Genomic DNA, 26,033 nt, shown 5'->3' on the forward strand with positions numbered 1-26,033 from the left:
CCTTTAATGGTTCATCTTGAATTTCGATACTTGTTAGTCTCTTACTCTAGACATCAAGCATTAAAAATGGTAAGTCACATAGACATACACCTATCACGGCGACAACGAGGAGGACATACGTCAGATGAAGCAAGGATGGCATGGGAAGGAGGATATATCACTATTCGACTTTTATTGCTGGAGCTCAAGTTGGAGTTGTGGACGAGGATATAGTCTTGACTGTTTGCTGACTTGGTATGATGCTGCTTAGGGTCGAGGTCCTAAGAAGCATTTGAAACGATTGGCAGCACCATCCTCATGGATGCTCGACAAGTTGGGCGGGACCTACGTGAGTTATCTCGCCGATAACGAATTTTAAGGTAAAAAACATTTATCTGATATTCGTTTGGTTGGCTGGTTAGGCTCCTCGCCCTTCTCCCGGTCCTCACAAACTCCGAGAATCCCTCCCTCTCACCGTCTTCCTTAGAAACAGATTGAAGTACGCTTTGACCGGACGAGAGGTCACCGCTATCGTCAAGCAAAGACTCATCAAAGTCGACGGTAAAGTTAGAACCGATGAGACTTTCCCTGCTGGTTTCATGGGTGAGTTTGGTTTCTCTCTCATCATGCCATTCCTACTTTTATCGAGTGATATGATCAACTGCGAGAGAAGTTTGAGGGAAGACGCTGTCAATGAGTCGGAGTTGTATGATGGAAACTGGAAACTGACTTGTGCTTTGGTAATCATTAGATGTCATCACCATTGAGAAATCAGGTGAACACTTCCGACTCTTATACGACATCAAAGGTCGATTCACCATCCACCGAATCACTCCTGAGGAAGCCACTTTCAAGCTTTTGAAAGTAAAGAAGCACCAACTCGGTGCTAAAGGTGTACCTTACCTTGTTTCCCACGATGGACGAACCATCCGATACCCTGACCCCGCTATCAAAGTCAACGATACCGTCAAGTTCGACTTTGTGCAAAACAAGATCGTTGACCACATCAAGTTCGAGCCTGGAAATGTGGTTATGGTTACCGGTGGACGAAACATGGGTCGATCAGGTGTTATCGTACACAAGGAGAGACATTTGGGTGGTTTCGATATCGTTCACGTTAAGGATGTTTTGGACCGAACTTTCGCTACCAGGTGAGTTTCATATCCCTTATCCTCACATCGTCTGACCTCAAGCTGATGAATCATTGTGTACTACTATATAGACTCTCTAACATTTTCGTTATCGGTGAAGGTGCCAAGGCTCAAGTATCCTTACCTAAGGGTAAGGGTGTTAAGCTTTCCATCGCCGAGGAGAGAGATCAAAGAAGAAGACAACGAGCTCAAGATGCTTAAATATAAAACAAAAGCAATTGAGTTTGGTCGTTGGTCTAGGTTTAGATCCCGGGATGAAAGGGATAGTGGTATATATGCTTGTACTTTTGGACATGCAACCTTCTTTCATGACATCTTGACAGGCTTACGTTGAGACTGAGATTACAGATTGCATAGTACATATCAGTAAGCACGTTTTGCTTAGGACACCTGAAGTGCATACAGCGAACTTCGTAATACCTTTCACGACCCAACCTAAATGATCTAGTCTACGAAGTCTGCTTTGCGACACTATCTTTTGCGTCTCCTATCGCTACCGCTATCTGCTCTACCTTGTTCGATACTGATATGAATACACTGGTAATGCCTAAATCTCATTGACATTTGATATATCTTTGGTCTGTACAGAAAATGCCAATCTCAGGGAAAATGCCGTGCACTCACTGTTGTTTGGGCTTACGGAAGGGTGAAGTTTACCGACGTATGAACAAACGGGAGATCCTAAATCCTAGATGGCGAAAGAGGGTTGAATATCGAGAATGGGGATTATGTGTTTATTTTAAGTGATGGTAGGCAATTTTAGGTCCATGGTGATCTTCTGGCATCTCAGAGGTGAGCAAAAACAAAAGACGGTGTTGACAGATGGTTTCGTCTCTCATACTATACTGGACTCTGTCTGACTGTCACTTGGCTCATTCCTTGCAATTCGATATTCAATGATATGATAACGACCTTTTCAGAGGCGTATCCAAGTACTCTTTCAAGCCAAAGCCAGAATAAGAATACAGACAAAACGGAAATTGAGGTGGGACTCTATGAAATCAATTTATGCGATGATGAGGTTGAACATTCCCGAAACGTATCCATATTCATAGATCTCATACAAAGAATGATTGTCCCCTCCCGAGGTGGCGGACGGTTTGGATATATATGTGGATGAGCAGAAGTTCTTGATCAAGTACGAAGCCTTTATGGCTATCGATCTACTCAGTGACACTTTACAGAAATAGGTCAGCCTCAACCTGACACCGAATATCGATGTGGTTCAGTACTTTCTCTGTGGGATTAAGATGGATGATGTGAGCTTAATGTGAGCTGTCACTAGAGCGGACATAAAGTAGGGTTATTCAGAGCAGCAGTCATGGGTGAGTCCGCAAGTGACTATACTGTACTCTGTTGACTGCCAACTAGGGGAAACGGTGGACTCCTTGTCGAAGGGTCTTTGAAGGTATAGAAGGCGGTGACGTGATGGACATAACTTCCATAGACTACCAAACATTCTCAACCATGCCTGGTCAATACAAATTGTCGCTAATCAGGAGCTTGGGAGCGGTTGAGGGTCGACCGAAAACGAAAGAAGATTGGGAGAAAGTGGCAGACAGATTCGAAGATGTAGTCATGGAACTGTAAAGATATTGGCCCATTGTCGAATAAGCTTGAAACATACATCTCACTTTGTAGCCCTTCACTTGAGGATATCAACGTCTGGTGGCATGTAATGAGTAATGAGTAGAGGTCTCTTATTTCGCTACTGGGTGGCTCACGGACCTTAATAACCCTCTATTGTACTGTAGGGAGTTTGAACTCTGATGCGCGAGTGGTACGGGCCACCTCTATCTCCCTGGGACGTCGTTGACGAAAGTCAAATCTACGTATCAATGTTAAAACCCTTACAAAATTTAGGGATTAGTGTGGGGAAGATGTACAGTACGTAGTATCTCTTCCGCATACATTATGAACCTTGTCATGCCATTCTTTCCGACTGAGCATCCACTGTCGATACCATTATCAAATTGCAAACTAGCCCTTTCAGATCTCATTCCTCTTCCCCTGCTGTTCCCTGGAAGAGCTTGTACGCATTGCTCCAGATGGTCACCATTCGCAACTTCACGGGTACATTAAAGCTCCCACGAACCCTTCATCCGAAATATAATACCGAGACGGACTTTGCGCTCATATCATGCGATTTAGTCCAATTCAATGTCGACAGGGAGACGATCCTTAAACGTAGGTTAGTCCAGCTTGTTTAATTCCATGACAACGACGGCTATGATTGATGTGACGTGGTTCCCAGTCTGGTCCTTCGACAAATTGTGTCCGATGTTGAGGGAAGAGAGCAAGCTAGTAAGGGGATCATTTTCTTGAACAACGGTCATTCCGATATTTTGGAATTATTCGTTCGACTATGCTATGGTGGAACGCTGGAGACCCCAGAACCCCGATACGCCTGGAGGTTTTGTGAAGATCATTACAGTCTGGCCCTCCTCCTCAGGGCACTGAAAGCCTCACAATTGTATTTCAAGCTCATACAGCAAATTTATAAATGGATAATGGACAAACAACTAGGTGCTTGGTATTTCTTCTCTTTCGCTGACAAAGCAAATCTACCTGATATTGCCACTTGTGCAATAGCTCATGGCCAAGCTTTCATATGGCCAGAAGGAGATAGATACTCAGAAGTCACTGAAGACGGGGTGAGTTATTGCTAGGACGCTACATTCTTTAGCATACCGTTCAAAGACTTACACATGCGCTTGGTTGACCGGAGCTCACCCACAATCCGTTTTGGGGCTCAATCGGATCAGTCAACATAATGGATCCTACCGCCATGGCCATACAGTCTTTTTCCTCTCTTTCAGACAAATACATATACGGGATATGCCGAGCCATGCGATCTTCCCCTCGTTTAAGCCCGTACAAGGCAAAGAACCGTAGAGATCCGACTTGCTGGAATTCGGTAGCTTCAGATTTCCAGGAGATCACGCGGAACTTCGAATACAGTACATCGTATCTCCTGCAAATGACCTCAGTAAAAACTTGATGAGTGATGTGATGAGCAAATTCCTGGACAGATGATCGAATTGATATTGAAAAATCGCGCCCAACAGAGTCTTATACCCAGAAATATCTATCTAAGCTAAATTATCACTTCGACGATTCCGACTTGACGATCATCACAAGCGATGGGGTGAAGTTTGATACCCACCGAGATACCCTCAATCATACCAGGTCTGTTGCGGTCCATTTCTACCACTGTCAATAACGGAAACCGATCTGACATCGAACGGTGATTTTGCATACTGTAGCTCGACATTCAAGGACGTATTGGCATTCCCTCAAGTCCAGGTCCAAAGTGCCACAGAGTTAGAGCTCACCGATACAGAGATCGAAACGTCACGAACGGTCAAGCTGTTCCTTGCATTCCTATATAACCCTTTCGAGATCAAGTCTCCAGCTCCTGAGGAATTCCGGGAATTCATTGACTTGATCCGATTTTGCCTCAAGTATGATGCCTCAGATGTGTTGGACAACATTCGGACTTATCTCTACTTATGGAATAGTATTGGGTCTCTTTCCTTTGCCGATGTGTTTCTCGCGGCTTCTTATATGGACGACCTACCTCTTATGGTCGCAGCGTTTAGCAATCCCAATGATATCTGGGGTGGTGGGATTGTACGAACTGTAAGTCCTCCTGAATCTGCAGCTTGTCTTTCGTTTTCATCTGACATGCATTCACCCGAGTGCAGAATCATACGGCTAGAAACACTTCCTTTGGGATGATTGAAGGCGCTCCGATGTTCGATCTGAGTGCAGCTCCCTTCGAATGGTTCGTACAAATCCCAATGGACATCAGATGGAGCCTCCTGAGAGGGATAAGGCGCAGGTTGTATAGGCCTCTGGATGATCAGAGTTGTTTGAGTTTAGGCACCGAGTTTGAAAGTTGTGTCAAGCGAATTCGTCAAAAGTTCCCGACACGTTGTGACGCTGCCGACCACTGCTTATCTTATAAGATAGGTGCCTACTCGTATCGCTCCGGCAGCTTCAAGAACGAGAATGGCTCCAAGGAGAAAAGTTGATGGCTGCCCGAGATATTGAGGATGAGCAGAATAGCTTTGAGGAATCACCACGTAGCTGGTACTGGAAGCGTGATATGTAATTATAAGAATGGTCGTACAGACGTGATTCTGACCATCGTGCGAAGAGCAACCCGTACTCATGCTGTTTGACCAGAGCTTCGTATGCGACTCTACGCACATCTGGTACATAAGGCTTTAGGTTGGGCTGTGAATATTAGTCGCTGATTGCGAGCCTCTCTGGGATCAGACAGAGGGGTTTGAACAATTACATCAGCACATCATATCAATCGGCGTTGTCAGACTGTATTCCTCCTCAGCATCACTCATAAGCTTGTATCATGTCTTCAGAATCCAAAGTTCCTCTCGTCACTGGATGTTCTTTGCCTGAGGATGGTTTTATAGGAAGCCACCGTGCCAACATAAGTAAGAAGTAAAATGACGAGTACCGCATGCACCCAAGTACTGTATCTTTAGGTACTGCACACTCCTCAGAGATAGCCACTTTGAACCGCTTTTAATTCACGAATTTTCGCTTCAGCGTCAGAAATGCACTCAAGCGTTGCTACAAAGGTCTGACGGATCAGATCTTTACCCCATGATCAAGCGATCCATGCATGTTTTACCCTTTCAAGATTATCGCAGGCGCAAAAACAGCTTTTTAATGGTCCGAGAATCTGAGAATTGAACCCACAGCCACTCTGTGGTTGCTCCTTATGTAAACTTGAAAAGCTGATTAGATCTCTTCACAACCGGAGACTACCACGGTACGCTTTGAAATGTCTGGAACCATTACTTTCTAAGATAGGTATATAACGGACGTGGGACCTCTTCGTGCATGGTCCTCTCCTGTGGGCTAGGGGTTTCTGATAATTCATTCACATGCTATACCTGAGCCGCTAGCATCTGCTAGCGAATGTCCACTCTCGACGTTTCTCATACCTTTTGGGCAGCATTAGTTCGAACTATTAGTTACTGATCACCATACGGCAATCATGATATATTTGCAAGATAGTATGTATATGTAAGATGCATTACGTTGTTGTTACTGCAAATCAATGATACACGCACAAGACCATTCGTCTCCACTTCCAGCCAAATTACATTTTCCAGATCCTACAAAGATCTCCCGAATCAACCACCAAAGCTCCCAAATCACCATGATCCATCTCCATCATCCAACTTCCATCGTTCTCATACCGTGTCGTTCGTTGTTGACCTTTCTGTTCGGGTCCTCCACCAATACACACGACCACCTGTCCAGGTTGATCGGGTTTACAGGGTCGGAGATATTCAGCAGGTATATCTTCGATGATACTCGAATCGTCAAGCGAGATACAATGACATGATTCTCCGTTGATCTGATCGTAGCCGAATCTCTTGCCGTCATGAGCACCTCTCTGGAAATGAAGTGGTGATCTACTGTTGGGTTTCGACGAGGATCCAACTTCCACTATGACATTTCGGAAATCAAGTGCCCAATCCCAAGGTATTCCCCCTGTTGCCACTTGAGGACCACTGCCTGCACCTCCACCATAAGGTGTTGGAGCTCCGAAAGGCGTAGGTGCTCCGTAGGGCGTTGGGCCACCTAGGCCTGGTGTAGGAGCTGATAAGGCTGCACCGGGTGTAGGAGCAGCGTAAGTTGGTGGACCAGCGAATGGTGTGGGAGCGCCGTAAGGTGTAGGTGCAGAGTATGGGTTAGATGGCGCAGCAGGAGTAGGTGCGGATTGTACAGTTGGGGGTCCTCCATATGGTGTGGGCGCAGTGATAGGTCCATTATTGTACTACACAGTGACGTGTCAGCTGGTACATCTTAGCGTGCAACATGGAAGAAATGCGTGACTAACCCTTGATCCCCCAGCGTCCATACCAGACCCATACGTAGATCCAGCCGGAGCAGGTGTCCTGCCTCCCGAAGGTCCGGCACCGGCCCCATAAGGATTAGGTGTTTTACCACCCATACCAGCAGCTCCGGCACCCCAAGCAGGCGTTCTTCCACCATCCGCAAACCCAGGAGCGGGTGTCTTGCCACCGCTACCAGCCCATCCAGGAGTTTTACCTCCTGCACCTCCCCATCCTGGCGCTGGGGTCTTACCACCAGCACCCCAGCCAGGTGCGGGTGTTCGGCCTCCTGCACCAGCACCAGCAGCGTAGGGATTTGGTGTTTTGCCACCTCCGACACCCTGGAACGTTATGTCAGCTCTATGTATGAGATACGAAAGGGGAATCGGTATACTTACACCTGCAGCATATGGATTTGGTGTCTGACCGAATCTCGCAGCTGGAGTTCTCCCACCGAAACCTCCAGGAGTTTGTCCGCCCTAACCTTACCATCAGCACGTGGAACGTTGGCTCATTTATGTCTCACTCACATTCATTGGAGCACCATTGTAAGGGTTAACATCATATCCACCAGCACCCACACCACGTCCGTACCCGCCAGGTCCACCACCAGCTTCGAGCGGGAAAGTTGCACCTGTTTTTTGGCTGATTTGTATGTCGCCTGTCAGCTGATCTGACGCTACTCATTGAAAATGCAGACACTTACTCTTTCCTCTTCAGAGAAGTCAAAGCAATCGTCAAAGTCTTGTTGTTGGTCTTCAATTCCACTCTGGCATTATCACCTTGGATATCTCTAATTGTACCCAATAAACCTTTACTTGTTCCTTTGATTACCACGACAAGTGTGTTGATCAACCTATTTCGATTGATATTGGTAGCGGGAGGAGGCATGAGCGATGCACCGCCATAAGGTAATTGCTGGTTCAATGCAGGGTTGATCTTGCCCAAGTCGCTTACGGCAGATTTCGGTGTGACTGAGATTAATGATTGAACTCGAGCAACGAATACACCATTGTTCTCGGTGAGATCTCGGTTGTGTAAGAAGACGAAAAGCGATCGGAATATGTTTATCACTTCTCCTTGTCGATTCTGATGTGCAGTGTCAGCTGAATGGTTGTAGGTATTCTCGACAAGTTAGCTCACCTCTCCTTCAGTTTCTTTCATGTTATCTCCCACTTTCATATCGTTTCCTTGAGAATCGGTAGCAACAGCCAATCGCTTGTTATCTCTTCTCAATGTCACTTGATCGGGTGTGACAGATCTAGCAGCACCATTCTGATCTAGTACACGCAGTAAGGCTCCCTCGATTTTTGTGACAACAGCAGCGGTGGTAGAACTAGATTGGATTGGTCAGCTGATTTGCATTCGACCTACTCGCGCAGTTCTAGCTCACTCTAGCATGACCAAGTCATGCAGATCATACAATCCACCAGTCTTAGTCGTGTTGGAAGTATCCGCGGCCTTTCTGATATCTTTCGAGAACACTTTGATCTACACCCGAAAGTCAGCGTCCAGCAGTGATCTGTGATTCTCCAAGAATGGGCTTACCTCTTGTTCCCCTTGATCAGACATTAATGTAACCACATCACCTTTCACTTCCACCACCATACCAGTTGCATCTTGGTTCTTGCCCGCCAACACTTTAACATGTTCACCAATATCGAATCTTTTCCTCACGCTTCTAGAGGGAACTTCGATAATTTGATCGTGCACTTCACCTCCTATAGCTTTTATCGATATTACATCCGAAGTTACCGTTTCGACAACACCATATAATCCAGTTTGTTCACCTTCGTACACTTCAACTTGATCACCAGGCAACAGAACCGACACAGTCAGGTTTTTGTTGGCATCTGCTATAGCGGATAAATCGAATTTAGCAGTAGATTGATCATCTCCTGAAAATCTCGATATCTCTTCTAAAGTTGGATTAACATTTTCACTTTCAATCACATTGATCTTGACGTCTTTGACACAGAACCCATCGATGTATTCGTCATTATCAAAAAAATAACTTCCCTGAGCACCTTGTCTCACACTCTGTCGACCATAGATTTTCCTAACATCGTCGTATGAAAACAATCTTGAAGGTGGTTTTATAGAAGATGTGAATCCTTTCCCGTTGGCTGCTCTCTCTTTCCTCTTTTCTCTAGGGGTGAGATCGATCCTAGGTATGAACTTGATTCCGACTACTCCACTTGTGATCTGATCCGTGTCTACCACCTGAGCTAAGTCACCCGTATGTTTACCCCTCTTCATCCTGATCCACATTCCTGGTGTTAAGTTTACGTCCTTCTTCTTAATCTTGAGCAAAGGAGCCATTTCCTCAATGGGTACAAGCGATACACCTCTTGAGGGGAAGATACCGACGATACCGGCGATAGCAGCACTGACAGCGGCAGATTGTCGAGCTTCAAGGAAAATCATTCCCTGCAGTGAGTCTCGGAAGAATACTGAGATTACCTCAATGGGGTTGGCCGAATATTGTTGGGAGAAGACTTTTCGGAAGATAGAGGCACAAATTGCAGCTTCTCTACCAGTCTACATAAATCGTCAGCTAAGCTTTTGACCTTGGCAGTAAGACAGAAGCTTACCTTGACATATACCCTCCATAAACTAGGATCATTCACACCGGGCATCAACAACCTCTGAGGTACAGCATCACTATCACCATTGTATCTCGCTGCAGCCGTTCGGGCATGTCTCTCTTTCAATCTCTGTACTATATCCTGTACATCTTCTTCCTCGTTTCTACCGATCGTTCGATCCAATCTTCGATGTTGGTAATCACTCTGAGCAGCTCCTTCTTCAGGTGCTTCGTCGATGAACTCGGCGACTATGGATTTATCAAGTCAGCTGATGATCACGTATAGTAAACTTCATAATTACTGACCATCTCCATAATCATTATCCTCATCTTCCTCTTCGTCTTCATCATCTACTTCAGCTTCGACATCCAAGAACCTATATCTCTTTTGCTTTCTCCGACGCTACATTCAAGAAGCACAACGTGTCAGCCTGATCCATCTTTGACATCAAATCCATCAATCAGCTGACCTTTCGACGCCTTTCACCTGCGACGTGTTGAAGCATGTCAGCTCGTCATTCTGAAGATAATGAACGGGGTTAGATTGACTGACCATCATTCTCTTCATCATCATCCTCGTCCTCCTCGTCATCTTCATCATCTTCATCCTCGTCTAAATCATTTTCTACGTCCTCTTCAGCTTTCTCATCGTCTGCTTTTGCTACTTCATCTGCATCATCAACGTCCTACACATTAAGCTGTCAGCTGGGAATGTAGTCACTAGAAGCACGAACAAGCTGCACTCACATCTTCTTCTGCGCGTTTTCAATGGAACATCAGTTTATACAGCAAAAGTCAGTTGAAAGTCTTTGTATGTGAAGGGATAATGGATCCAGCGAAACTAACCGTCAGGATCTACTATTCTTGGCTATATATACGATTCATCTCAGTCATTTGTCCTGTTAAATGAAAAATTGCTGAGAAGATTACTCACCCTCTTCTTCGTTACTGGTCTCTCATCTTCGGATTTCAGGTCAACAGGTGAAGACGGATCTTCAATATCTGACATGTTGGTTTGCCTTTTCCCTTGATTGTCGGTCCAGTCAGATGATACAGCTCTGTCCTTCCGATTGTCTTGCTGAGCGGGAGAGGGGTATATTGGATATGCAGAAGTGACTGAGTATGAAGAGGGGTTTATATCTGTATCTGAGTTGTAAGTGTCAGTCTCAGTCCGGTTAAACATGGAGGGAGGAGAGGGGTGGCTATGGTGGTGAGTGTGAAATGGGATAAATTACAGTAAATCCATGTGTCAGATAATTCACACAGGAAGTAGTACGCGTGTGACTTTGAACATTACCTGGACCCGTAAGATTACCAACTGATCATTCAACCTGATCTCTCCCTCGCTCTCTTCAGCTGTACATTTACTTGAGCCTCAAAGATAGAGAAGCAAATCCGAAATGTCATCAAGAAGACAACCACACAATGAGAATCTCATCCACCCCGTCCGGAGGGCAGGCAGTGTCGTTCATACCTTGTCATCAGCAAATAAGATCAAATCAACTTCGTCCCATACAAAGGAGAACATCCTAACTTCCAAGTCGACTTCAACCTCTAGGAATATCTTGGATAAAGATGTAAGGGAGAGCAAGATAAACCCAGGAACCGACAAACTCGGAGAAACAGTCGACGACAAGAAGAGTAAGCTAATGTGTCAACGTCGCCTGGCAAGTGTACGTAGCTTACAGTTGGTCATATGATAGCTCTCAAATCAAGTAGAAATCCACTAGACCTAAAAGGCCCCTCAGTCAAACCTTCCAGAACAGCGCTGTCCTCGAAATCTACAGAGCTGCAGTCATCTCGAATCAGCTTAAAGCCTAGGATAGCCTCGACACCCTCTTTGAAAACCAAGAAACCTTCTCTCACCATCCTTCAAAGCCAAACCCCCTCTCAGGCCAAGAGCGGTAAGCTCAAAAGCACATTGAAGGTGTACACCCCTGGGCCTGGACCATCGAACTCAAATATCTCAAAGACCAAGTCCAAGTCAAGATTAAAAGTTGAGGAGGGGAAGGAAGATGAGGTTGATGAAGTTGAATATATGCCTCCGACTATCAAAGGTCAGTTCGTCAATTCCTTCTATAATATCAAGGCGATAACCTGATTAATCGAACTTGTCTTCGTGTCTTCGTAGAGAGGAAATATGAATCGCATCATGCTTTTGCAGACCATCAAAACGATGAGGTTCTACAACCTCTTCAATCGACTTCAAGTGTCAACATGGATTTAGATCTGGATCTTGAAAGTCCGGTCAATATACGTGAGTTGTGCTGAAATGAAAATGTCTAGAGATCATTGGGATGGTAAGTGTTGACATGCGATGTATATGTGATACGGTACAGCTGGAGATAACGATCTATCTTTCGAACTCGAGTTACCTCCCACCCAAGATGACCTTCATCTGGATATCAATCATCAACCAAAAGATGATTTCTTACTTGATCTCTGAACGATCAGTTCCCGTATCCAGAAAGACAAGTATCTACTTACCTGCACTTTCAAATATTCTGTGGAATGGCCTCTGTTGTCTGTCGTTCCATACAATAACATTCTATTCTTGTATATATATACATTTTTCCAAATTCGTCCAATTTGTCACATTTAATCGTCATCCTGTATTTCCTCTTTTGTACATATTGAAATAACTATTTCCCCAATATCACTCTGTTACCATATTCACTCTGCCTCTCGTTCCCTCACTGTTTTGAAACATTTATTGTTCAGATTCATGGATATCCAATCATCACCGTTATCATATCATCCATCTTTGTTAATTTCAGTTCACTTGTAATCTTACCCTGATAACCCTTCCTCGCTCACGATCTTCGATGCTCAATGACATTTAACGAAACCATATATATATATGTTCATATCCAAATCAACGTGATTTCTTGTAAACATGCACGTATATGTAAACGATACAATAGAATCAATGCATGTTCAATCACTGTATCTTTCTTCTCACAAGAATACTCATCAAATCGAAAAAAGAATAAAAGACTAAGAAAAGCAAAAGCTCGTTTCCTCTCTATGATCGATCAACTACATTGAAAACTAAAGATTGAACAAATTACATACATATACGTTATATATATATATATATACCCAAAGAGACTAAACAATGAAAATCACATCAACTCAAAATGGTTGGAATGCAATGAAAGATCAAACGCTCAAATTACTTTTGGTGAACATACTCAATTGATACCACTGCATTTTCGTGTCATTCCCATTACTCTTCACCCATCCCATCAGATCCATGAAGTAGGAATGGGAATCAATTTGTTGGGTTGGTTCGTTTCCTCATTCTCGAATTCCCTATGTAACCTCGATCGTTCTGCTGGCATTCGAATCTACCATTATCTGCCTTTTGTTCGCCGACGTTGACTTCTCATACTGTATATCACCGCACCGACTCCTCGTCTATCATTATTATCATTACCGATCCATTACTCCCAGTCTACTGCCCAACATCATCTCCCAAATGAGTCAGCGCTATCCTCCTCTTCTTTTTCGGCTGTCCTTCCGCCTGTCCCTCCTGCTGTTGACTTATCTCATTACCACTTGTACTCGCAGGTCTCTTCAATCCACTTTCTTCCACACTTACACCTACACCAAGTCCCAATCCCGTATTTGAATTTTCACTTCCCGTCATCGACAACGTTCTATTGCGTCCAAAAGAGAACGTATCCACCTCATCCGATGGAGTCGGTAAAGAAACGCCCTCAAAGGAACTGGCACTGGCTACACTTGATGCGACGCCAGGTCCTGCACTGGGGTTGACAGTAGGTACGAAAACCGGTGCAGCGGGTATACTACTCGCTGTGGATCCCTCTCTTTCACTCCTACTACCAAATACCGGAGCAGGTGAATGTCTGGCTACACTGACTGCCGGAGAGTGCGGTACAGGTGTTGGAGTGGCGTTGGCCGAACTGGTCTCCCTGTGGGAAATTGGGGTAGGCATAGTATGTGATGAAGTAGAGGAAGAAGAGTGAGATTGAGCGATAGCAGCTAATTGTCGATGATGTTGTTGGGTGGGGTGGACGGTACCTAATTCGTTGAGATCGAATACTACAATGGAGCAGTATCCATCCGAAGAGGAAAGTATGAGAGTTTGTCCATCGGGGGACCTGCGTATCACAGATCATCAACTATTGAAGCAGGTGAAAGAAAAGAAATCCAAGCTTAAACGCACCAAGCAATATCGGTAAATCCAGCATAATGTAATCCCTTGAAAATGGCGATCGGGCCAGCTTGCTGCGTATCATACAACAATACTGAATCCTGACAAGCCACAGCGTATAGCAGCCTGTAAGGCAAAGCGAAGACACTACCTAGTGGTTTGTCTTTCTCTTTCTCCCCTTGAGGTGCAGGTGGAGGGGGCATAGATAAGGACACGTTGATAGGGGATGGATCACTCCTGTCCAAAGTGATATGTTTCGGTTCACCAGTATTGAACGAAGATGAAGACGAAGTACGTAGATCATAAAAAATCGGCGAGAAACGGATAGCAACAGCAGCAGTTTTATGTCCTGGTAGATGAGCTACAGGTGATTTTGCCAAATTCGATCTTGAGTAGATGTACACAGTGGGTTTCCCATTATCAACATTTTTGGGTTTGGGTACAGAGGATGGACCGGCTGAAGCGGAAGTGGGCTCTCTGTCGAGTGTATCTTGAGATAGTGATCGGGTGGATAGCATTGGCGATCCCTTGAAAATCTGATCTTCGATTTGGCCAGCAGGGGTAAGGAGTAGACTGCCATCAGGTGAGAAGGTCAATCGACGGAAGAATCGCGTTACTCCCTCTTCACCATAGAGTCTTTGCATGATTGCAGATGTTGATGTGGGTGGTGCCCTGATAGCAGGTAAAGGTGGAATAGGTGATGGGGATCTACCTCGACCTGGGAACGCAGCTGCGCTAAGTGATGGGGAGGCAGCAGCTTGTGAGCCCGAGAATGATGATCGTCTGGATCCAGGTCGGTTAGAGGTGAGTGGTGGGTTCATGGCGGCGGCTTGAGGCGTCGAAGGCACCGATGCGTTGGGCGTAACTGGTGCACCTGAAACTGAAGTGTGATGAAGAGGTGTTTGTTCAGGATATTCAGAGGTTGTCGTGATCACTGATCCCGTTTCTGAAGTGGTAGATGCTCTTCTGGCAAGATTTGGTCGTGTGCTAGAGGGTATAGATGGCGTACGAGAATGACGAATCTCCATCCGTGTCGCTCGAGAAACGGGATGAACATCTGGGATGTTGTTTCGGATTGCGAACGTGTTGACGTGAACGGAACTGTGGGTATCGTTAGCGCGATTTTATGAAGAACACAAAAGAGCCAGCTTACCGATCACTGCTCTGAGTAGCGATATACTCGTTCAACGGATCCCAAGATACACCCTGTACGTTATGTGTATGCTCTCGCAGAGCAAACACACATTCACCTGAATTGCATATTTATATCAGCTATGATCTTCTGGTCCAGTAGTAGACAGCTCACCTGTAGCAGCTTTCCAGATAGTGGCGGTGTTATCAGTCGAACCAGCTATGAAGAATTCTCCATCCGGTGACCAAGACAGATCATATACATGTTTTGTCGTCACTCTGCATCGAAGTGAATCTGTCAGCTTATGTTCGACCAGAGAGAGATGGCAGAGAAAGCTCACTGTAACATCTTCTGTAATCTCCAATGCTCTTTGTCCTGTACATCATCCGGGTTCTCACCGAAAGACACCACGGGTCTATCTGAAGGTACCCAAAGGATAACGTTTCCGTCTAAGGTGTATAATATGATATCTCGTCAGCACAAGGGCATCGGAAGAAGATGAGTGGGAAGTAGATAATGATCGAAGCAGCGATTCGTGGGTGATATGACGATGGAAGCAACGACTGGACTCACCATCACCGGCCGAAGCCAACATCTGACCATTCGGACTAAACCTCACCACATTGACCGCAGCAGTATGTTTCGACAGCGTAGTGAGGTATTCTACTCTTGGTGGATGGGGTGTGATCTCCTGTCCTGTCAATGCAGTATGTTGTAATGATGATATGGAAGGGATGTTAGGGTGGATCATCCATAGCTATACAGTGATCCCAATATCATCAGCTCATCATAGAATTTGCAATCAACCTTCTACTATGATATGAATTCGATGGTGAAGAAGCAGAGAGGAATTACTCAATACTCACTCGAACCTTTGAATCCCCACCAGCAGTAGCCAATCTATATTGTCTCACCGTTCCCACCCCTGCACCAGCACTCGTACTCGTGCTTGTACTAGCACTTTGCTCTTCATTCTCACTTTGACTTGTCGAAGCTGCTAACAACCTTTTAAGTTGGGTAGAAGGGAGAGGTTGGAAATCGCATGAATAGACAGCCTGGGTCTCGTGCCAGCTATAAAGAGTATCATCAGCTCGGTTCAGGTGATCGAAATCATCATTGTGTATAAGGTAATGAGCCAGGAGGTGACTTACGATATCTCTAATACCTTGGGTCTCATCTTTGACTGACTATTTGATATGGATTATATGGATAGAGGTGATGATTGGGATGAATGGAATTATTGGATGTTTTTGTAGAATCACTTGGCTGAGATTGATTGTTCTTCGAGCAATCTCGATCAAGTTCGGTGTATCGAGGTACTGTCTTATTTCCTACTGGCCATGAAAATCGTGGTTGGTTGTATATTATGAGCATCCAACTTGGATCTATAAACCAGGAGAGTCCAACCAACCTTGGTACGATATGCTAATTACCAAACGTAACGAGGATTGGGTTGATTCCAACGAATAGAATACAATTAGCGAGTATCACCAGGCCAGGTCCTTTGGGATTTAAAGAGGTGAAAGGATCGTACTGAACACCGAGGGAGGATACTGTATTTGTATGTGTGATCGAGTTGATTGAATGAGGGTCTAGAGTTTTTGACTGTGAGAGGGGTATGAGGTATGTTGAGGGAAGAGAGGGATCAACCCAATAAAAGATGATAGATCAAGAATATACGAGGAAGGAGAAGAATGTAAGTATTTCTATGAGAGGTGATACGGGACCGAAATTGAGGTTGAGATTGAGGGTGACTGGTGACTGGTGACTGGTACCAGCAGATGCACAGATCTGGACTCAACGAGCAGGACATGACCGACGCGCTAACAGTGACACCGATCATAGCGATAACGTGGCATATTCACATTTCACTCTCGTGCTTCATCACATCGTGGACTGCTCCTTGTCACCATGGCTTGTGTATATGAATCTCAGAGCGATCAGGTGCATTATAGAGTGACAAAAGCAATGACTGCTATGACTGCTAAGATAGCTACAGAAATGCAAAGTATAATGTTGACTGCAGCTGTATCGATGATGACAATCCCTCCAACCATATTCATCCCATTACACCATGGTACTACGCCACGTCCATCTGCCCTTCTCCCTCTCCCTCATCCTTTTTACTAACCTTCCTATCATCCTCTCTATCTATCAATCCACCTTCTCTCGATCGTTTTCCTTTGGTAGGTACGCCCGCATACTTGTCTCTCATTCTCTCATATTTCAATCTCTGCTCTTTACTAACAGAAGGTTGAGTTTTCAATGAAGCTTTCACAAAATGATCTTGAGTTACAATCACTTGTGCGTTCTTCGCCTTCTTCTCTTCCATCTCCCTATCTCCCGACAGAGGATCATTCTCAGGATTGACCTCAAACGCACCAAGCGATTCTAAAGTATTTCTCAACGCGAGAGTAGAGGCTTCCCTAAGTAAATTCGAAACATCCGCTCCAGAAAACCCATCACATTTATCAGACAAGACAATATCCCTAATCCCATTCCACGCTTCAGGAGATATAGGAGTTTTATTTCGTGTTGTATGAGTTTTGAGGATCTCGAAACGTTCTTCAGGACTTGGTAAATCGACGTAAAGTAATTTATCTAATCGACCAGGACGGACCATTGCTGGATCGATCATATCTGGACGATTGGTTGCTCCAATCACGTAAACTGCCTTTCGGGAATCGAGCCCATCAAGTTCTGTTAAGAGGGTGTTGACTACTCGAGCGGATGATTCGGACTGATATAGTAAATACGGAGATCAGCTTTCGACGTCGGCTTTTGGACTGAGATGTATATGATGCATCTCACTTACCATAGAATCATCTCGTCTAGGTACTAAGGCATCCAACTCGTCGAAGAATATGACACAGGGTGAAGATGCTCTAGCACGCATGAAAACTTGTCTGACCGCTTTTTCACTTTCACCGACATACTATTGTACAACCATACAACGTGTCAGCTTACTGTGCCATCCAATGTAATTCAGGTCTATAGCGCTGCCCTTTTCGCACACTCTTCGAGGTGATGTTTCATCTGGACTACTTTTGTATTTCCTAACCTCGCCCATCTCCTTTCCAGACCACGTTTCATTTTACTTTACATTCCAGAACTATTACTCACCTTGTTCAACAGCTCTGGCCCTTTGACACTAATGAAGTTCGCCCTACTCTCATTTGCCACCGCCTTGGCCAATAACGTCTTACCGCAACCAGGTGGTCCCCAAAGAAGCACACCGGAAGGAGCGTCAATCCCCACTACACTGAATAGTTCGGGGTGTCTTATAGGTTGGACAATCGCCATATGCAATTCATCACGGATCGTCGTCAATGCACCAATATCGCTCCAGCTCACATCAGGGATAGTGGCGAATCCCTCTCGTTTCGAACTTGGTTGAACCACCTTGAGGGCTTGCTTGAAATCTTCCGAAGTTAGATGGAGTGATTGCAATTCTGAACTTGTGAGTGGTGATGGATGAGAGATAAGAAACTTAGCGATGGCCGTTTCTTTCAGATCGGAAGAAAGTGTCGAGAATACTAATGAAGTGGAAGTTGAGGTCGATGGAATAAGAGTGGGAGTAGAAGTAGGAATAGCAATGGGGTTTACATCGTCTATTATCATATTTTCAACTCCATCCGATACGCTTGGCGGAGGTAGTATCTCTTGATCACCATTTATCTCTGTTTCCTGAGTAAGTTCTGGTACTGGTACTGGATTTGGATTCGAGCTCATCTCTTCGAATATCCTCTTAACAGCTATCACACCTGCCTCTGTAGTCAATGCAGTGAGATCTGCACCAATATACCCAGGAGTAGATTTAGCTAATAGACGGAAATCTACGTCGCCAGATAAACGAAGATTCGAACATAGCACGCGAAGAATTCTATTTCATATCAAACATTGTTTTGTCAATATCTCGTTCTTCCCTAAGTTGATATTATGAGACATGAGGGAAATATATCACTCACTCCTCTCTGCCTTCTTGACTGGGTACACCCATCTCGATCTCATGGTCAAATCTACCTGCTCTACGTAATGCTGGATCAAGAGAGTCTGGTCGGTTGGTAGCTCCTATTATGACGACTGGTTCCTCTGATGATGCGAGGTCTGTAAATTGGAGATATCTTACAGGTCAGCCCCGAGTGACGGTATGATATACGAATAATGACTTCTGCTTATCGTCACAAGATTGATACTGAATGACGAGAACATACCATCCATACAAGTCAACAATTGAGCGACTATCCTCCTTTCCATCTCTCTTTGAGCTGTCTCCCTCTTTGGCGTTATCGCATCAACCTCATCGAGGAACAATAGACAAGGTGCAATTTTCTAATTCCAAAGCCAAAAGTATGAATGAGATTTGTGCCTCTTCATCAGCGACAGTTGAAGGAGAAGCTCACCTTTGCCTCATCGAACGTATCTCTGAGAGTCTTCTCTGATTCACCTGACATGCCAGAGACGATTGAGGGAGCGGAAACGTTTATGAAAGGGAGGCCTAGCTCCTAAAATGATCCATGAATCATCAGTCAGACAGCCTCGCGTTTAAGTTGATAACCACGAAAATCATCATGAAGAAGGAAGGTGTACTCACTCCAGCTAAACACTTGACCAACTGAGTCTTCCCACCTCCCGGTACACCATGCAATAAAACACCTCTCGGACGAGGTACACCGGTATACTGATATATTTCAGGATGTAACAATGGCAGAACGACAATTTCCATCAATTGAGTTATCTGAGCTTGCAATCCACCTAATAAAGATAATTTCAAGTCGGGTGGTGCATATTTAGCTGCTATTGATTCGGGATCCGGCTTGGGTCGTTTTCTCCTTACTACCGGTGTAGATGTCTTGTCTTCATTCTGAACCTGAGTAGAGGATTCACCTTGAGTTTGGGGCCGACTGTTGGGTTGGGCAGAAGGTGATGGTGCGTTGGATGACGATCCTGAAGCTAGGGCGTTGGAAGAAGGATTATTGTTGAGACCCAAAGATCGTTTGACCCTCTTCTTTGGTATGGTCGATGCGTTTGAATTAGAGGATGTTGACCATGCTGAGGTTATTGATGAGTTCAGAGATGGTATTCCGCTCATCTTGACGAAGTATGTCTAGGTTCAGGCTTCTCTGAGGGCTGTAATGGATGGCAGTATGATATCTATAGCTGACTATAGAATCCATTCGTTGTCAACAAGCTCTTCTTCAGCTTTTCAACTTTTTGCGACTCCTCCACATCAGTTCGGAGCCTTCTTACGTAAGATGTGGTATGCCAGCGGAATCAAATTGACGCGTTGTACCCCGTGTATCCAGTCAACCGGTTGAGTGTAATTAATGATCGTAGCAACGCGTATATCTTTGAGCAGATATATACAAAAAAACAAATCAAGAGATCAGATCACAATTCTCCTTCTTCCTTCTTCCTTCTTCCTTCCTCATCATATCATCTCTACATGTCTTGTATCATTGATATCGAGTTATACCCACAACACAGTCACGAATATGGCATCGCAAGAACAAGATCCTTTTGTCGGTGGGGAAGGTGAAGAAGATTTCGATTTGATGGCTCCCTTGCTGGTGGCAAAATTACAGGTGAGTTGCCCTTCTTACATCCAACTCGCTATACATACACCACCAGGGTAGAGCTTGAGTGTATCTTTACATGGACATGGCTGATCGGTTTGAATGTTGAACAGGAAGCAGGAATATCAGCTCAAGATACGAAGAAACTCTCTGATGCAGGGTATCATACGGTCGAAGCTGTTGCTTTCACACCTAAGAAAACGTTATGTACGATTAAAGGTATAAGTGAACAGAAAGCCGATAAGATATTGACGGAAGGTGAGCTTTCGTTCCCCCCATGATCACCTACCAGGGGTCAAGCTGACTTTTCCTCCAACGTCGCAACAAAGCATGTAAGATGGTACCGATGGGGTTCACAACGGCTACGGAGATGCATTCGAGAAGATCTGAATTGGTACATATCACTACTGGATCCACGGGCTTGGATACAATCTTAGGAGGTGAGTTGATACTTTAACGAATGATGTACGATCTGACTCTCTTGCTGTTAGGTGGTATTGAAACTGGTGCGATCACAGAATTATATGGTGAGTTACTTCCACCATTATTCCAATGTAGTCCCGCTAAATACATCGCTTGTTTTAGGTGAATTTAGAACTGGTAAATCTCAGATATGCCATACATTAGCAGTAACATGTCAGGTAAGCTAATCGTACGTCTCTCGTAGCATGGCGCTGACCAGCTTGTTCTCGTAGCTGCCCGTGTCGATGGGAGGTGGAGAAGGGAAATGTCTTTATATCGATACAGAAGGTACATTCCGACCGGTCAGGATGTTAGCAGTAGCAGAGCGTTACGGATTGAACGGCGAAGAAGTATTGGATAATATAGCTTATGCGAGAGCGTATAATGCCGATCATCAATTGCAATTGTTGGTACAGGCTAGTGCGATGATGGCTGAGTCTAGGTACGTCGGCTGTTCTTTTTGTTCTGATGGTGGACAACAGCTGACATAGGTTGATATTTAGATTCTCACTACTCATTGTCGATTCGTGTACTTCACTTTACCGAACGGATTTCTCTGGTCGAGGAGAATTATCAGCTAGACAGATGCATTTGGCTAAGTTCCTTAGAACACTCATGAGATTGGCGGATGAAGTGAGTAGCTGTGAAACATTGGGTTGTCTCAGTGATACCAGCTGATCTCTTCTCGGATAGTTCGGTATAGCCGTAGTAGTCACCAATCAAGTGGTAGCTCAGGTAGACGGCGGGCAATTCGCAGTAGCAGATGCCAAGAAACCTATGTAAGCTGATTGCAGAGTGTCTTCTGGGAAAAGCTAACAATGATGTATAGCGGGGGTAACATCATGGCTCATGCTTCGACAACGCGACTGAACCTCCGAAAAGGAAGGGGGTCATCGCGTGTGTGTAAGATCGTGGATTCTCCTTGTTTACCTGAAGCAGAAGCTATCTTCGCTATCAAGTGAGTATACTACACTTCGAGTGTTATATGATATATGCTGACGTGTTTTGTGTATAGCGCCAATGGTATCGGTGATCCAGAAGAGATGAAGGAGCAGTAAACACCGTTGACTAGGGTTGGATCGTTGGACTGTCCATTAGGAAGAGATACCTTCATTGATTGTTCATTGTCTTTGTACACATGATGAGAGCTCGCCTGTGTGTTTGTATATATTCATCTATCGTCTTATGCATGTTTGGGTTGTTTGAGCTATGACTTGTCACTGATCAGGCAGTAGAGTGAGTCGGTTGCCACATGACGCAGTAAATCGCGTGTAAGGATGTCGGTGCTAAATGGGGGTGATATATAATCAAGACGCGCTGATCTTTCCCTGCTGCTTCTTGTTCGGTTGCCAGCAGACTGTACCATATACCAGATAGTAGATACATACTATCACAAATCCCACCTTCATCATCCGCCGTATCACATTGTTTCGTCACCTCAACCAGCCGTACTCAAGCCTTGTCATCTTTTCTCTTTCGTAGGGTATTGGTCAAACTCGCCCACTCCTCGGACAGTCACGGTTATCATCAAAGGATACTTTACCCCCTTCTTTCACTTCCCACGAAAGTATCGGTAGCCGATCACGATGAAGCCCGTCGGATCACTATCGCTAGGACGTAAGCTACCTTCAGCGGGGTCTTTGCTGGTCGGTATACTGGTGGGATTACTAGTAGCTTCGGTTGGTCTCCATCTCTATCTACTCTGACCAATATAAGTAGAAATGATGCTGATGCTGACTTCTCCACTGATCTGATATAGCTACTACGACGTGGAGACGTGAGCTTCATCCCATCATCATCTTCACTGCTCCTCACATAAGTAGTGTACTAATCACTTGACATAGTCCGGTACAGAATGGCGTGGCAGTGGATCCAAGAATCTTCGACCAAACGCTATCTCCGGCTCATCAAGACTCCAAAGATCTCAAATCACTTTACCATCCTTACAACAGCGATTACACATCTTACAATTGGTCGGTACGTTATCAGCACACCATACAAAAGAATGTCTTCGACATCCTCAACAGATCTACGTCGAACAGGCCAAAGAACGTTATCTCCCGCTTTTCGGTTTCAAAAAATCATGGTCTAATTCGGGTAGTTTCCTGGCTAGATTATTTGGTGGATCCAAAGATGCAGATCAACTCATGCCTCATCAAAGGAAAATGGAAAATATTAAAAGGGATTTATCAAGTCAACAACATAAATATTTCTTCGCTATCAACTTATACAACTCTTTCGATGTCATACCGGACCTTTTCGCAACGTTGTTTAGAGCAGCAGCTATATTGGGATATCATAATGTTTTCGTATCGATTTACGAAAATGGTTCAAACGATCAGACCAAAGCTCTACTCAAGATATTCGATTCGCTAGCTAGGACCGTGGGGTTGAGAATTATAATTAGAACTTCGATGAGAACAAGAGGTCAATTTAATCATCGTATTGAATATCTAGCGGAAGTAAGAAATGCCGCTATGGTACCCCTCCACGAACTTAGAGATAACGAAGGAGAGGTATTCGATTCGATCGTCTTCATGAATGATATCTTACCCTGTGTGGATGACTTGTTGGAATTGATATGGCAATCTAGAAGACAAAATGCGGGTATTACTTGTGCGGCGGATTATATGTATCATGATGACATTGTGAGTAAAACATTTGGTTTGATTGATGTATCATGGGTGAGATGAGTGGTATGGGCCAAAGGAAAGTTGGGGAGAGTGATGATGTTTGTCAGAGAAGGGAGTTTGGTTCATGAATATTGGATATATTGAATGATGCTAACCTTGGTCCATCTGCCAGGGTGCCCCCGTTTTCTACGATAATTGGGTAGCAAGAGATATCAACGGTACGGCACTTGAGAATGCACCTTTTGAGCAGGTCTTCCACCATACCGAATCCAACCATAGATTCCAAAGACATCTTCCTATTCAGGGTGAGTATTGTTGTTTTTCAATTCAGAGTACCTATACCTAGGCTGATACCTCATGGTCATCACTTCAGTCCAATCATGTTGGAATGGTGTAGCCGTCTTGGATCCAGCACCGTTCTATCACCCACCACATGTCAAGTTCAGAATGGCTAGATTACCCGATGGTGAATGTTCGGCCTCGGAATGTTCTCTTATCTGCAGTGAGTGCAGCTATCCTTTCCTTGTGGTCCGCAAATACCATGCAGGACATCAAGCTGACACTGGAATGTGTAAATTCGTGCAGATGATTATTTCAATGCTGGGTACGGTAGGATCATCATGGTACCTCGAGTCAAGCTAGCTTATGATAAGGTTAGTCCGCTCCAATCCTGTCGTGTGCTTAAGGTCAATCCTGACAATTGTAATGATTAAACAGAAAGTATACGATATCATCCATCCTGAAAGACGAAACTTGACTGCCATCAGAGGGTACAAACGAATCGGTGGATTACCGGATGATCCTCATACAGATCCTCAAGATAGGAGTTGGTACGGTCCTCATGATAGATTGTTCACACCAGAGGAAGAGGATGAAATGACATTCATACCAGGACCAGAGTATGGTGAGTTTCAGTTCATATATCTGCTTGCCTGATGATCAGCTTCTTATTTAATCCACTCTTAACATCATCTGACTGTCCACTCACTACCACTCTTATACCTTTGTATCTCTTCCCCTTGCGATATCGTCATTCCGATTTACATGCCACCTGATGCTGATGACGTTCATATTCGTGTTCCTATAGTCTGGTGTTGGGGTTGGGACGGTGCAGGAGACTTGGACGGTCCTGACGTAGACCCAATCTGGGAACATATGCAACCCCGATCATACTCCCAGGAAGCTATAGAAGTGAAACACTTCAGGAATTTGCCTGGGTGGTGAGGATGAGGTAGAGTAAGTGGTATATATCGATATGGGTAATCGACCTGACAGTATAGTGTTTAGTGATGTACGTGGAAAAATACAGATTTTCAGAAGGAGATGGACGATTGGTTTTATTTTGAAGATGATTCAGTATCAGGATTAGGTGGATATAGGTCATTATAGATTGCTTGCTTGCTTTTCTTGCGTTAAATATAAATGCATTTGGTATTATCAGTAACGTTACCTGCTGTCATCCATTGCAATGTTGATTTTATTTTTATCATCACTGCGTTTTTACTTGTATGTCAAAAGTATAGGAATACTTGACAAGGTTCACGATTATATGCAACACTGAATGCATCTTAGATCCTATAAAGAAGCTACTTCTCCTTCTTGCCTTACCACCTCGGCATTCTCCTTAGGCCAACCCCAAAACCTCCTTTCTCTCCCTCTACTCAACTCATCACGAGGTAATCTCTCTTCTCTATCAGCTACAATCCCTACGAACTGCTTTAACTGCCTTGGTCTCTTCACTGGTGCGAGGTTTTGAGGACCAGGTTGATCAGGTCTCGATAAATGAGGATAAGGTAAGTGATGTTGATAGAATTTTACATATCCTGGTTGAACGGCGTATAGAGTGAAATCTTTACCTTGGGCGACGTTCTGCCCTGGGAGGAAGGTTTGGCCTCTTTGACGGATTAGGATGGAACCGGGCGGTACGTATTGGTCTGTTGAGGTGCAAAATAGGTTTGAGTACAAGGAAGGTCGTTATGTCAGGAAAGTGGTGCGATTTGTTATGATAGAGAAGTAAAGAAAAGACAAGTCATATTCGTTAGCTGACAATTGACAATGATGATGATATATTCAAACATGATGTATTTTCTGCTTTGTGCGGTGAATAGAGAATAACTGACCTCCAAACCTCTTCACTCCTAATCTCTTACCTGAAGATTCCCTTCCATTCCTCGATTTACCACCTGCAGCTTTCGATGCGAATCGAACTTGGTTCGCCAAACCTGTCAAGATATATCGGGATCAGTAAAAGTTAAGAGACGAAAGACTTGGGATGTGAATATGAGGTGGACTTACTGGATGGTCCAGCGAATAACTGAGATCCGAGCTCTGAGAAGGACGATGATATGGCTGGACGGGTGAGACCAAGCATTGTATGAGTATGTGGGGATGTTGGTATGCAGTATTTTTTAAAGCCGTATTGTCCAAGTCATGTATAAGATATGCCTATGGTACAAG

The 26,033-nt window shown here is 44.6% G+C and overlaps 9 protein-coding genes across 9 annotated transcripts; 5 read left to right on the forward strand and 4 right to left on the reverse strand.

Moving 5' to 3' along the window:
- Positions 1-6: 6 nt before the first annotated feature.
- Positions 7-1,331, forward strand: V865_005372 (40S ribosomal protein S4-A; the record flags this gene model as incomplete). The annotated part of the gene is made up of 5 exons (XM_066229145.1): positions 7-69; positions 251-328; positions 402-582; positions 731-1,130; positions 1,202-1,331. 5 exons carry the CDS (start codon positions 7-9, stop codon positions 1,329-1,331), a joined length of 852 nt encoding a protein of 283 aa, XP_066085242.1.
- A 1,847-nt stretch (positions 1,332-3,178) lies between these two features.
- On the forward strand, positions 3,179-5,167 carry V865_005373 (uncharacterized protein; the record flags this gene model as incomplete). Its single annotated transcript, XM_066229146.1, has 6 exons — positions 3,179-3,321; positions 3,385-3,784; positions 3,859-4,090; positions 4,163-4,319; positions 4,397-4,772; positions 4,838-5,167. 6 exons carry the CDS (start codon positions 3,179-3,181, stop codon positions 5,165-5,167), a joined length of 1,638 nt encoding a protein of 545 aa, XP_066085243.1.
- Positions 5,168-6,264: 1,097 nt separating this feature from the next.
- V865_005374 (transcription elongation factor SPT5) lies at positions 6,265-10,602 on the reverse strand (the record flags this gene model as incomplete). The annotated part of the gene is made up of 15 exons (XM_066229147.1): positions 6,265-6,948; positions 7,012-7,347; positions 7,405-7,485; positions 7,537-7,651; positions 7,713-8,095; positions 8,150-8,342; positions 8,400-8,497; positions 8,555-9,547; positions 9,601-9,842; positions 9,900-9,996; positions 10,064-10,080; positions 10,147-10,279; positions 10,341-10,348; positions 10,440-10,461; positions 10,528-10,602. 15 exons carry the CDS (start codon positions 10,600-10,602, stop codon positions 6,265-6,267), a joined length of 3,477 nt encoding a protein of 1,158 aa, XP_066085244.1.
- Positions 10,603-10,993: 391 nt separating this feature from the next.
- On the forward strand, positions 10,994-12,039 carry V865_005375 (uncharacterized protein; the record flags this gene model as incomplete). The annotated part of the gene is made up of 4 exons (XM_066229148.1): positions 10,994-11,234; positions 11,297-11,650; positions 11,725-11,850; positions 11,933-12,039. 4 exons carry the CDS (start codon positions 10,994-10,996, stop codon positions 12,037-12,039), a joined length of 828 nt encoding a protein of 275 aa, XP_066085245.1.
- A 1,011-nt stretch (positions 12,040-13,050) lies between these two features.
- V865_005376 (uncharacterized protein) lies at positions 13,051-16,082 on the reverse strand (the record flags this gene model as incomplete). Its single annotated transcript, XM_066229149.1, has 8 exons — positions 13,051-13,720; positions 13,786-14,874; positions 14,927-15,023; positions 15,080-15,183; positions 15,246-15,354; positions 15,479-15,662; positions 15,772-15,976; positions 16,057-16,082. The coding sequence occupies 8 exons, from the start codon at positions 16,080-16,082 to the stop codon at positions 13,051-13,053; spliced, it is 2,484 nt and encodes an 827-aa protein (XP_066085246.1).
- A 903-nt stretch (positions 16,083-16,985) lies between these two features.
- V865_005377 (uncharacterized protein) lies at positions 16,986-19,997 on the reverse strand (the record flags this gene model as incomplete). The annotated part of the gene is made up of 7 exons (XM_066229150.1): positions 16,986-17,645; positions 17,721-17,840; positions 18,029-18,788; positions 18,874-19,012; positions 19,120-19,237; positions 19,309-19,410; positions 19,500-19,997. 7 exons carry the CDS (start codon positions 19,995-19,997, stop codon positions 16,986-16,988), a joined length of 2,397 nt encoding a protein of 798 aa, XP_066085247.1.
- A 403-nt stretch (positions 19,998-20,400) lies between these two features.
- Positions 20,401-22,001, forward strand: V865_005378 (DNA repair protein RAD51; the record flags this gene model as incomplete). The annotated part of the gene is made up of 10 exons (XM_066229151.1): positions 20,401-20,490; positions 20,595-20,739; positions 20,811-20,921; positions 20,973-21,008; positions 21,067-21,122; positions 21,177-21,385; positions 21,447-21,576; positions 21,637-21,722; positions 21,773-21,901; positions 21,959-22,001. 10 exons carry the CDS (start codon positions 20,401-20,403, stop codon positions 21,999-22,001), a joined length of 1,035 nt encoding a protein of 344 aa, XP_066085248.1.
- Positions 22,002-22,529: 528 nt separating this feature from the next.
- V865_005379 (uncharacterized protein) lies at positions 22,530-24,800 on the forward strand (the record flags this gene model as incomplete). Its single annotated transcript, XM_066229152.1, has 8 exons — positions 22,530-22,622; positions 22,703-22,720; positions 22,788-23,591; positions 23,749-23,881; positions 23,950-24,078; positions 24,162-24,229; positions 24,294-24,480; positions 24,664-24,800. 8 exons carry the CDS (start codon positions 22,530-22,532, stop codon positions 24,798-24,800), a joined length of 1,569 nt encoding a protein of 522 aa, XP_066085249.1.
- A 351-nt stretch (positions 24,801-25,151) lies between these two features.
- Positions 25,152-25,947, reverse strand: V865_005380 (54S ribosomal protein L27, mitochondrial; the record flags this gene model as incomplete). Its single annotated transcript, XM_066229153.1, has 3 exons — positions 25,152-25,510; positions 25,697-25,798; positions 25,872-25,947. The coding sequence occupies 3 exons, from the start codon at positions 25,945-25,947 to the stop codon at positions 25,152-25,154; spliced, it is 537 nt and encodes a 178-aa protein (XP_066085250.1).
- Between the last annotated feature and the right edge of the window lie 86 nt (positions 25,948-26,033).

This window comes from Kwoniella europaea, chromosome 1 (genome assembly GCF_036810445.1).
Source record: "Kwoniella europaea PYCC6329 chromosome 1, complete sequence".
Taxonomy (NCBI): Eukaryota; Fungi; Basidiomycota; class Tremellomycetes; order Tremellales; family Cryptococcaceae; genus Kwoniella; species Kwoniella europaea.